At 40.4% G+C, this 12,708-nt stretch overlaps 1 protein-coding gene across 5 annotated transcripts in view; it reads left to right on the top strand.

The window, feature by feature from the left end:
* fbxl13 (F-box and leucine-rich repeat protein 13) overlaps positions 1-12,708 on the top strand; it is a 50,322-nt gene that overhangs the window by 17,080 nt on the left and 20,534 nt on the right. For all 5 annotated transcript variants that reach the window (XM_046312668.1, XM_046312508.1, XM_046312580.1 and 2 more), the window contains 4 exons: positions 572-667; positions 887-1,022; positions 4,184-4,236; positions 9,271-9,371. In XM_046312668.1, coding sequence (XP_046168624.1) covers positions 572-667; positions 887-1,022; positions 4,184-4,236; positions 9,271-9,371 — 386 coding nt within the window. The remainder of the gene's footprint in view (positions 1-571; positions 668-886; positions 1,023-4,183; positions 4,237-9,270; positions 9,372-12,708) is intronic.

Genomic DNA, 12,708 nt, shown 5'->3' with positions numbered 1-12,708 from the left:
ATCAAAAATATTACTGGGACATGACTATGTTTCGGAAAGGAGCACAGCTCCTAAATGCTTTGTTGACATTCAGTATTTTTGTCTGTTTGTAAAGGTAAAATCAAAATAATTGTGGGAAAAAGGCAAGAGGAATGGGGGCAGAGATTGTTCTGCAGTGTTTTCTTCTTATGAAATAGATTCAGAAGAACTCACAATCACATTGCAAAGGGCATAAACGGTATGGGTGAAACGTTTGAATTGACTTGCAGTAAATCAAGGCCTATGTTGAAGTGTTGTGTTGCGAATGAAAAGTGGGAGATGTGTCATCAGATGTTTTGGTCAAATTTGATATTGTTCTGAAATGACACCCAATAGCCTTGTAGTTAATTTGTTGGGAAATAGGGTATACTTTCAGATGCAGCCATGCATAACATCTTTAAACACCAGATTGACTGAACAGTTGCTATGGCAGTGGTCACTAACGCAGGTCCTGGAGAGAGCTACAAGCTAGGTCGTAAAAATATCTCTATTTTCAACCTGTGCAGGGTTGGGTTGGTGACAACTGTTCCATCATAGTATTCTGTTTGGTCAGGTCTTCCAGAGACTAGACGTAGGAGACCTGCTGAAATGTGCAGAAGTGTGTCGGACCTGGAAAGCCATCGCTCAGACCTGCTCACTGTGGAGTCGGGTCAGTATAGCACTCACACACACCACAATGACAGGTACTGAAATTACCATAAACATTTAATGTAACATTAACTAATTGTTGTCAGTGATTTAACGCTTATGTCTACAGCATGTCTACAGCATGTTCCACGGTGCTTTCAGGTCTAATATATCCCTTGTTACCTGTTGAGTCCAGATGTGTCCTGTAATGTTTCCTCCAACGTTTGTCTCTGAATGACAGATCAGTTTCTCTGTGGAGAGGGACTGGATCACAGACCGCATCGTGGAACAGATCCTACAGAAGTACCGGCCATTTGTAGTTCACCTTAACATGCGTGGCTGCACCTCTCTACAGTGGCCAAGCTTCAAATGTATCAGTGAGTACTAGCATACACACACACAGACATACACACACACGCATGGGTGTAAAGATTACATACCTGCATGGAAGCATGCACACACACTAACACACATACAACAAAAATGCACAATTACGTAAATGTGATTGTGTTTCATTTCACAGCTACATGTACATTCAAATGACTCTACCAATATAACATTTCTGTCATCTCTAAATCATCTGATTGAGACAACACTGACAAAGCAGGAACAACAATATTAAAACAAAGTTAGTTTCACCATCTGATACGGACTAAATTTAAATTATCTATAAAATAAGACTAAAAGTATTTAAAGAGCCACTGAACACACTGATTGGCACACGTGTTTTTCTGTTGCTCATTAGAAAAATAGAATTTCAGTCTTGGAGGTGTTTCCAGCCCGATTCCGTGTTTGGTTAATTATGTTATTCCCCCAACCCTATTTCACTTCTTCAAAATCCCCAGAATGAATGTAAGATAACTCTCAAAAATCTGAAAATAATTTAGATGTTTTTGCTGAGGATGTTATAGTTGCGCAATTTTACATCTACAGTTGAAGTCGGAAGTTTGCATACACTTAGATTGGAGTCATAAAAAAATATATATGTAGAACTGTTTGGCCATAATGACTATCGTTATGTTTGGAGGAAAAAGGGGGAGGCTTGCAAGCCGGGGCTGCTTTGCTGCAGGAGGGACTGGTTCACTTCACAAAATAGATGGCATCATGAGGCATTAAAACTATATGGATATATTGAAGCAATATCTCAAGACATCAGTCAGAAAATTAAAGCTTGGTCGCAAATGGGTCTTCCAAATGAACAATGACCCAAAGCATACTTTCAAGTTGTGGCAAAATGGCTTAAGGACAACAAAGTCAAGGTATTGGAGTGGCCATCACAAAGCCCTGACCTCAATCCCATAGAAAATGTGTGGGCAGAACTGAAAAAGTGTGTGCGAGCAAGGAGGCCTACAAACCTGACTCAGTTACACCAGCTCTGTCAGGAGGAATGGGCCAAAATTCACCCAACTTATTGTGGGAAGCTTGTGGAAAGCTACCCAAAACATTTCACACAAGTTAAACAATTTAAAGGCAATGCTACCAAATACTAATTGAGTGTATGTCATCTTCTGACCCACTGGGAATGTGATGAAAGAAATAAAAGCTGAAATAAATAATTCTCTACTATTATTCTGACATTTCACATTCTTAAAATAAAGTGGTGATCCTAACTGACCTAAGACGGGGACTTTTTACTAGGATTAAATGTCAGGAATTGTGAAAAACTGAGTTTAAATGTATTTGGCTAAGGTGTATGTAAACTTCCAACTGTAACTAAGGTGTTTGGTGCAGTATTTCTCAAGTAAAACAATGCAGGACATGTTGTCTTATGTAAACAGTCGGTACTGCTGAGCAGGTTTGTCTATTATATTGGATAGAGAGCAATCACCACAGTTGTTCACCCCATGGTAGTAGACAAATGGACATTGTCAAATCAAAACCCAAACTTACTTTACCTGTTATAACGCATGGATTTTCCAAACTCCGTTTTCGACAAGACTTTATGACCAAAATGTTCCTATTTACACTTTGTAGTCAAGTTTGACACTAGAATAACTGTTTCTGATTCATATCAATGTAATTTTCAAAGGGATTCATTGCTTTTTAAAGGCAGTCGCTCTTTAAAGATTTAAGATGTCAGTCATTCCATTCTTCGGTGGTTGTTTAAGTCAATCTAGTGATGCAGTATTTCGGCAGTCCTTTCAGATGTGCCGACTCCACCTCCTCTAGCTCCCCCTGCAACACCATAGCAGTGTTCCACAACTCCGGATCTGTCTGGCCGTAATCTTTCGGGCCGTATTGTGTCTGATTGTGTTCTGTCTGGCCGCAGGCTCTGTTGTAGGAGTGGACGTAGTCCTCCACACTCTTTCCTCCAAGCTTGGAAGGGGGGTGGCACAGCAGGCCAGAGTGGGTCACCCCTGGGTGCAGACGTAGCCAGTACACCAGGTAGTGGATGCTGGAATGTTGATTTATTTATTTCATGGTTTATTTACGAGAGACAGGGGATTTTGAAACATTGACACATTGAATGGTCAAATGCATTGTACCCATAATGGGTTAGTATTTAGCTAATGTTAATAGTAGTACTACTCACCTGTAGTTACAGACCCAGGGGTTTCCCCCCAGCCTTAGCAGGGACAGGAAATAGAGGTCTTCTAGAACGCCATAGTTGTTGTGCAGGCTGTTGTTGAACTGGTCAAACTCACGGAGGCCAGACTGGCTGAGAGAGAGGGAGAGGAAATCATTTTTATCATCAATAGTCAGGTCAAATTAATAATTTCTTCCCTTTTTAAGTACTTCTAAAGCTGTACTGTGGATGAGCATTATACAATTAGCCTATTCTAACATTCAATTGAAACTACCTGAATGCCTTGATGCCTGACTGCCTGCTTTATATAGCAAGCCACGGCCATGTGACTCACTGTCTGCAGTAGCACACCATTTTCGTGAACAGGGGGTGTGTGTCTAATAAACTGGCCACTGAGTGTATACAGAGTGAGAGTGGGGGGAGAGGTGATGTCTCCAGCTCTGTTGAGTGGCACAGCGGTCTAATGCACTGCATTTCAGTGCAAGAGATGTCACTACAGTCCCGGGTTCAAATCTAGGCTGTATAACATCTGGTCCCATAAGGCAGCGCACAATTGGCCCAGTGTCATCCAGGTTTGGCTGGGGTAGGTTGTTATTGTAAATAAGATTTTTTTCTTAACTGACTTGCCAAGTTAAATAAAGGGTTAAATGTTTTAAAAATTGAGAAGACTCCTCGGAGGAATGGGTTCAAATTGGGTTTGTCATTCCGTTGGCGTGACGTGGCCTATGAGATAATGAGATAAAAAAACATATCTGTCACACAAACTCACATGTACACACACTTACTCGTGTTTTAGTTCTAACCTGCTTGCCAACTAAGTAAATTGATGTAATTATGGTAATCCATATCTGAAGGGAATTTTCAGAGAAACACAAACATGAGGCTGGACAAAAACATGCTCAGAGACATAAACCTTTAATAACCCTCTACTGTCTAAGCCGGGGGAGGGGTGGGAGGGTTATATGAAATTGTTCTAAGAAGGTTGTACCTTTGTATCCCTCTCTTTCCCAGGTGAATGCAGAAACCTACAGGAGCTGAACCTTTCAGAGTGTTTCAACATTAAAGTGAGTAATGGCCAGGTCTACTCACGGGTACAAACTACCCTCTTGTCTTATATATTAATGGTACATTTGAATATATTAATAGTACATTTGAATAGAAAACAATCTGAAGATTCTAAAACTGTTTGAATGATGTCTGAGTAAAACAGAACTCATATGGCAGGCAAAAACCTGAGAAAAAAATCCAAACTGGAAGTGGGAAATCTGAGGTTTGTAGTTTTTGAACTCTACTCTATCGAATACACAGTGGGATATTGGTTATGTTGCACTTCCTAAGGCTTCCACTAGATGCCAAACATCTTTAGAAACTTGAATGAGGCTTCTACTGTGATGTGGGGCTGGATGAGAGCTATTCGAGTCAGTGGTCTGGCAGAGAGCCAGGTGCTGGTCATGCGCATTTCACATGAGAGCGACCTGCGTTCCATGGCTTTTCTACAGACAATGGAATTCTCCTGTTGGAACGTTATTGAAGATTTATGATAAAAACACCCTAAAGATTGATTCTATACTTAGTATGAAATGTTTCTACAACCTGTAATATAACTTTTTTAACTTTTCGTCCGACTTTCGGCTGGACCTGCACGAGCGTTTGGATTTGTGTACTAAACGCCCTAACAAAAGTAGCTACTTGGACATAAATAATGGACATTATCGAACAAAACAAACATTTGTTGTGGAACTAGGATTCCTGGGAGTGCATTCTGATGAAGATCATCAAAGGTAAGGGAATATTTATAATGTTATTTCTGATTTCTGTTGACTCCCAACATGGCGGATACATATTTATTTTCTGAGCGCCGTTCTCAGATTATTGCATGGTTTGCTTTTTCCATAAAGCTTTTTTGAAATCTGACACAGCGGTTGCATTAAGGAGAGGTATATCTATAATTCCATGTGTAACGCTTGTATTTTCAACACCATTTATGATGACTATTTCTGTAAAATTGATGTGGCTATGCAAAATCACTGGATGGTTTTAGAACTACTGAACATAACGCGCCAATGTAAACTTTGATTTTTAAAATTATAAATATGAACTTTATCAAACAAAACATACATGTATTGTGTAACATGAAGTCCTATGAGTGTCATCTGATGAAGATCATCAAAGGTTAGTGATTCATTTTATCTCTTGTGCTTTTTGTGACTCCTATCTTTGGCTGGAAAAATGGCTGTGTTTTTCTGTGGCTTGGTGGTGACCTAACATAATCGTTTGTGGTGCTTTCGCTGTAAAGCCTTTTGAAATCGGACACTGTGGTGGGATTAACAACAAAATTACCTTTTAAAACGGTAGAAGATACATGTATGTTTGAGGAATTTTAATTATGAGATTTCTGTTGTTTTCAATTTGGCGCCCTAATGGAATTGCAGCCCTAAGACGTTTTAAAGTGAGTAATGGCCAGGTCTACTCACGGGTACAAACTACCCTCTTATCTTATCTTCCAGAAGTGAAATAAAACCCAACTGTAGAACAGAAGGAAAAAATTCACCAAATCTCCCTTTCATCTTTAGTTGATATGCTTTTCATTAATTCTCTCCATAGCAGTGATGGAATGACACTGTTCTGAAGTTCATCACCACTCATAAAGAGAGTTGAAGTCAGATTATGAAATCAGGGCTCAGGTGGAGGGTGCAGTTGCTTCTCGTATATTGTGATTTACAGTTACGATTCATCTCTACTGATTACACAACATTCTTTAAATAACAAAATGCCTATAATAATAATATTAACATTTTCTACATTAAACATTTTGTCAACATACAGTGCCTTCACTTCAGAAAGTGGAGTTTTTCCACATTTTGTTGTGTTACAGCCTGCATTTAAAATGTATTAAATTGAGATGTGTCACTGGCCTACACACAATACCCCATAATTTCAAAGTGTAATTATGTTTTTAGAAGGGTAGCCTAGTGGTTAGAGCGTTGGACTAGTAACCCGAAGGTTGTGAGTTCAAACCCCCGAGCTGACAAGGTACAAATCTGTTGTTCTGCCCCTGAACAGGCAGTTAACCCACTGTTCCTAGGCCGTCATTGAAAATAAGAATTTGTTCTTAACTGACTTGCCTGGTTAAATAAAGGTTAAAAAAAAAATTAATAAAAAGAATTGAGCTAAGCTCAACTGTGGGTTGTCCTGGTGCTGCAAAACGCCCCCAAGTGAGATCAGTTTGGATTTGGCTTCACACCAATCAAATCACATCCTAAGCAAGACATAATTTTAGTTTCTGGTCTGTTTGTGTTGATGTCCTGCAATAACTAGCTTGCTAAATTGTCCCTTTCCTAAGCCATGGATGGAGATGGGGATTTGGACTTTATTCTCTGGACAGGCCAATGATTATGACAGCAATTCTGATCTAACCATAAATGAATATGGTGTGCCACTGGCCTGAGACGATTGAAGTTCAATATGTAGCCTGGCCATTTTAGACTCACGTTAATTAGCTAGCTAACTTACCTGGTGCTTTGTTGCCAATGCTAGGAAGTTAGGCTATCAAAGATTTTAGCGAGGTAGCCTATGACAACAAAACTAAAAGTGTACTGTATGACAGAGCCATAGACCGTTTTGCCAACATGAAAGAGAGGAGGTTGGCATTGCCGTTCAACTAGTCTACAAGTAAGGTGAGTCAAAAAAGAATAATACTTGTGCACACACCACACACACACACACACACACACACACACACACACACACATAAATCAGTACCATGGACAGCCACATGATATTTAGCAACATTGATTGGACAAAATAGTTTTTGGTATCTTCAAGTTTGTTTTCAGTGTATTCAACTAAGCATATATAGCCTTGTTGATTTGATGGTTTGATCACAATATAGTAGCCACATCTAGGAAAACCAAAGTTCCAAAGGCTAGGCCATATATATAGTATATAAGAAGGCATACAATAAGTTTTGTATTGATTCCTATGACAACTTGGATGAAAAATTACTGAGGATAACAGCAGACGATATTGCCACTCCTATTTGCCATATCTTCAATCAGAGCCTACTAGAAAGTGTGTGACCTCGGGCTTGGAGGGAAGCTCAAGTCATGCCGTTACCCAAGAATAATAAAAGGCCCCTTTACTGGCTCAAATAGCCGACCAATCAGCCTGTTACCAAACCTTCGTAAACTTTAGGAAAAAATTGTTTGACCAGATAATACTATTTTACAATAAACAAATTGATAACAGACTTTCAGTACGCTTACAGGGAAGAACATTCAACAAGCACAGCACTTACACAAATGACTGATTATTGGCTGAGAGAAATTGATGATAAAAAAGATTCTGGGAGCTGTTTTTTTAGACTTCATTGGGGCTTTTGACATTATTGATCGTAGTCTGCTGCTGGAAAAACATATATATTATTGCTTTACAACCCCTGCTATATGGTGGATAAAGAGTTACCTGTCTAATAAAACACAGAGGGTGTTCTTTAATGGAAGCCTGGACCAACATAATCCAGGTAGAATCAGGAATTCTCCAGAGCAGATGTCTAGGCCTACCACTGTTGTCGTCTGCAAACTTAATGATTGTGTTGGAGTCGTGCCTGGCCATGCAGTCATGGGTGAACAGGGAGTACAGGAGGGGACTGAGCACGCACCCCTGGGGATCTCCAGTGTTGAACATTTAGCAAGTTGTGACTAACCTGCTTGGATTTTAAATTGTCATGGTCAAAACATGTTGATACAACAGTAGCTAAGATAGGGATAAGTCTTCTATAATAAATAGCTGCTCTGCCTTAACAACACTATCAACAAGGCATCTTAATCTTTTATTTTTATTGGCCAGTCTGAGATATGGCTTTTCCTTTGCAACTCTGCCTAGAAGGCCAGCATCCCGGAGCCGCCTCTTCACTGTTGACGTTGAGACTGGTGTTTTGCAGGTACTATTTAATGAAGCTGCCAGTTGAGGCCTTGTGAGGCGTCTGTTTCTCAAACTAATGTACTTGTCCTCCTGCTCAATTGTGCACCGGAGCCTCCCACTCCTCTTTCTATTCTGGTTAGAGACCGTTTGCTCTCTTTTGTGAAGGGAGTAGTACACAGCGTTGTACGAGATTTTCAGTTTCTTGGCAATTTCTCCCGTCGAATAGCCTTCATTTTTCAGAACAAGAATTGATTGACGAGTTTCAGACTGAAGTTATTTGTTTCTGGCCATTTTGAGCCTGAAATCAAACCCACAAATGCTGATGCTCAAGATACTCAACTAGTCTAAAGAAGGCCAGTTTTATTGCTTCTTTAATAAGAACAGTTTTCAGCTGTGCTAACATAATTGCAAAAGGGTTTTCTAATGATCAGTTAGCCTATTAAAATGATAAAATGATACACTTGGCACATTGTGTTAACTAATCCATTGTAACACAGGTGGTGGTTGCTGATAAGCGGGCTCTGTACGCCTATGTAGATATTCCATTAAAAATCAGCCGTTTCCAGCTTCAATAGTCATTTACAACATTAACAATATCTACACTGCATTTCTGATCATATTGATATTATTTTAATGGTAAACAAAATTGCTTTTCTTTCAAAAACATGGACATTTCTAAGTGAATCCAAACTTTTGAACTATCGTGTGTATATAAATGAGATTTATGTATTTCATTTTCAATAAATGTGAAAACAATTCTGAAAACATGTTTGTCATTATGGAGTATTGCGTGTATATTGGTGAGATAAAAATATATATATTTAATCAGGCTGTAATACAACAAAATGTGGAATAAGTCAAGGGGTACCAGGCTCATCTAGGTGGTTGCAGTTGTTGGGGATTTTCTTTACATGCCTTTGGCCACAGCTGAGTACCATGAAAAATATATTGTTTGTTTAGTGGTCTTGTTTGTTTTTAGATTAGATTGGGTAACACTGTTTGAGACGTATAAAGAACTCTGAGGGCTCATTTGTAATGTGCTATGAGCTGTTATGCATGCTTATATAGTCATATAATGCTTGAATATGTGTGATATGTGATAGGACCAGAGGCACTATGAATGTAAATACAGAGATGGTATGAATAAAATGTAACCTTGTGTTGTCCTTCACCAGGATGAGATGGTGTGTATGATTCTAGAAGGCTGCCCCACTCTGCTCTACCTGAACCTGTCCTTCTCATATGTGGCCAATGAGACTCTCAGAGAGCTCTCCAGGTAAATGCCCATAGACCACAGCTACTCCAGTGATGGAAAATGTTTCCCATTTCATTAGAACACAAGGTAGAACACGACCGGTATAATGTATATTGCTCGTGTTTCTTGGCCTAAGCAAGTCTCTTCTTCTTATTGGTGTCCTGTGGTTTATTTGCAACAATTTGACCATGAAGGCCTGATTAACACAGTCTCTCAATAGTTGATGTTGAGATGTATCTGTTACTTGAACTCTGTGAAGCACCTATTTGGGCTGCAGTTATTGTTTCATGTCCCAAACACCTGTTGGGTTAATGTCAGTTGCTGCTTTTACCACCTCTTGTCAGCAAAGCCATTATACGGGCCTGTTATTGTTCCCTCTGTGCTGAAGTACCCATTGGCCCAAGCAGACAGAGCCTGTACTGTGTCTATCTCTGTCTTTGCCTGTCTGTCTGTCTGTCACTTTCATTCTGTCTCTCTCTAATTTTCTTGCTCTCTCACTCTCTCATCGCCTAATCTTAACCATTTGGGTCTCTCTCTCATCTCCTAATCTTAACCATTTGGGTCTCTCTCTCATCTCCTAATCTTAACCATTTGGGTCTCTCTCTCTCATCTCCTAATCTTAACCATTTGGGTCTCTCTCTCATCTCCTAATCTAAACCATTTGGGTCTCTCTCTCATCTCCTAATCTAAACCATTTGGGTCTCTCTCTCATCTCCTAATCTAAACCATTTGGGTCTCATCTCTCCTGATCTAAACAATTTGGGTCTCTCTCTCATCTCCTAATCTAAACCATTTGGGTCTTCTCATCTCCTAATCTAAACATTTGGGTCTCTCTCTCTCTCTCTCTCAGCTTCTAATCTAAACCATTTGGGTCTCTCTCTCTCTCTCTCTCAGCTCCTAATCTAAACCATTTGGGTCTCTCTCTCTCAGCTCCTAATCTAAACCATTTGGGTCTCTCTCTCTCTCCTCCTAATCTAAACCATTTGGGTCTCTCTCTCTCTCTCTCTCAGCTCCTAATCTAAACCATTTGGGTCTCTCTCATCTCCTCCTAATCTAAACCATTTGGGCTCCTCTAAACCATTTGGGTCTCTCTTCTCAGCTCCTAATCTAAACCATTTGGGTCTCTCTCTCTCAGCTCCTAATCTAAACCATTTGGGTCTCTCTCTCTCTCTCTCTCTCTCTTTCTCTCTCTCTCTCTCTCTCTCTCTCTCTCTCAGCTCCTAATCTAAACCATTTGGGTCTCTCTCTCTCTCTCTCAGCTCCTAATCTAAACCATTTGGGTCTCTCTCTCTCTCAGCTCCTAATCTAAACCATTTGGGTCTCTCTCTCATCTCCTAATCTTAACCATTTGGGTCTCTCTCTCATCTCCTAATCTTAACCATTTGGGTCTCTCTCTCATCTCCTAATCTTAACCATTTGGGTCTCTCTCTCTCTCATCTCCTAATCTAAACCATTTGGGTCTCTCTCATCTCCTAATCTAAACAATTTGGGTCTCTCTCTCAGCTCCTAATCTAAACCATTTGGGTCTCTCTCATCTCCTAATCTTAACCATTTGGGTCTCTCTCTCAGCTCCTAATCTAAACAATTTGGGTCTCTCTCTCAGCTCCTAATCTAAACCATTTGGGTCTCTCTCATCTCCTAATCTAAACCATTTGGGTCTCTCTCTCTCTCTCTCTCAGCTTCTAATCTAAACCATTTGGGTCTCTCTCTCTCTCTCAGCTTCTAATCTAAACCATTTGGGTCTCTCTCTCTCTCTCTCTCAGCTCCTAATCTAAACCATTTGGGTCTCTCTCTCTCTCTCTCTCTCTCTCTCTCTCTCTCTCAGCTCCTAATCTAAACCATTTGGGTCTCTCTCTCTCTCAGCTCCTAATCTAAACCATTTGGGTCTCTCTCTCTCTCTCTCAGCTCCTAATCTAAACCATTTGGGTCTCTCTCTCCCTCTCTCAGCTCCTAATCTAAACCATTTGGGTCTCTCTCTCTCTCTCTCAGCTCCTAATCTAAACCATTTGGGTCTCTCTCTCTCTCTCTCAGCTCCTAATCTAAACCATTTGGGTCTCTCTCTCTCTCTCTCTCTCTCAGCTCCTAATCTAAACCATTTGGGTCTCTCTCTCATCTCCTAATCTAAACCATTTGGGTCTCTCTCTCTCTCTCAGCTCCTAATCTAAACCATTTGGGTCTCTCTCTCAGCTCCTAATCTAAACCATTTGGGTCTCTCTCTCTCTCAGCTCCTAATCTAAACCATTTGGGTCTCTCTCTCTCTCAGCTCCTAATCTAAACCATTTGGGTCTCTCTCATCTCCTAATCTAAACAATTTGGGTCTCTCTCTCTCTCAGCTCCTAATCTAAACCATTTGGGTCTCTCTCTCATCTCCTAATCTAACCCATTTAGGTCTCTCTCTCAGCTCCTAATCTAAACCATTTGGGTCTCTCTCTCTCTCTCTCAGCTTCTAATCTAAACCATTTGGGTCTCTCTCTCTCTCTCAGCTTCTAATCTAAACCATTTGGGTCTCTCTCTCTCAGCTCCTAATCTAAACCATTTGGGTCTCTCTCTCTCTCTCTCTCAGCTTCTAATCTAAACTATTTGGGTCTCTCTCTCTCTCAGCTCCTAATCTAAACCATTTGGGTCTCTCTCTCTCAGCTCCTAATCTAAACCATTTGGGTCTCTCTCTCTCTCAGCTTCTAATCTAAACCATTTGGGTCTCTCTCTCTCTCTCAGCTTCTAATCTAAACCATTTGGGTCTCTCTCTCTCTCTCTCAGCTCCTAATCTAAACCTTTTGGGTCTCTCTCTCTCTCTCAGCTCCTAATCTAAACCATTTGGGTCACTCTCTCATCTCCTAATCTAAACCATTTGGGTCACTCTCTCATCTCCTAATCTAAACAATTTGGGTCTCTCTCTCAGCTCCTAATCTAAACCATTTGGGTCTCTCTCATCTCCTAATCTTAACCATTTGGGTCTCTCTCTCATCTCCTAATCTAAACCATTTGGGTCTCTCTCTCAGCTCCTAATCTAAACCATTTGGGTCTCTCTCTCTCTCTCTCTCAGCTTCTAATCTAAACCATTTGGGTCTCTCTCTCTCTCTCTCAGCTTCTAATCTAAACCATTTGGGTCTCTCTCTCTCTCTCTCAGCTCCTAATCTAAACCATTTGGGTCTCTCTCTCTCTCTCTCAGCTCCTAATCTAAACCATTTGGGTCTCTCTCTCTCTCTCTCTCTCTCTCTCTCTCTCTCTCTCTCTCTCTCTCTCTCTCTCAGCTCCTAATCTAAACCATTTGGGTCTCTCTCTCAGCTCCTAATCTAAACCATTTGGGTCTCTCTCTCATCTCCTAATCTAAACCATTTGGGTCTCTCTCTCTCTCAGC

The sequence above is a fragment of the Oncorhynchus gorbuscha genome, linkage group LG01 (genome assembly GCF_021184085.1).
Source record: "Oncorhynchus gorbuscha isolate QuinsamMale2020 ecotype Even-year linkage group LG01, OgorEven_v1.0, whole genome shotgun sequence".
NCBI classification, from domain to species: Eukaryota; Metazoa; Chordata; class Actinopteri; order Salmoniformes; family Salmonidae; genus Oncorhynchus; species Oncorhynchus gorbuscha.
This window is presented reverse-complemented; position numbering and strand designations above follow the sequence as displayed.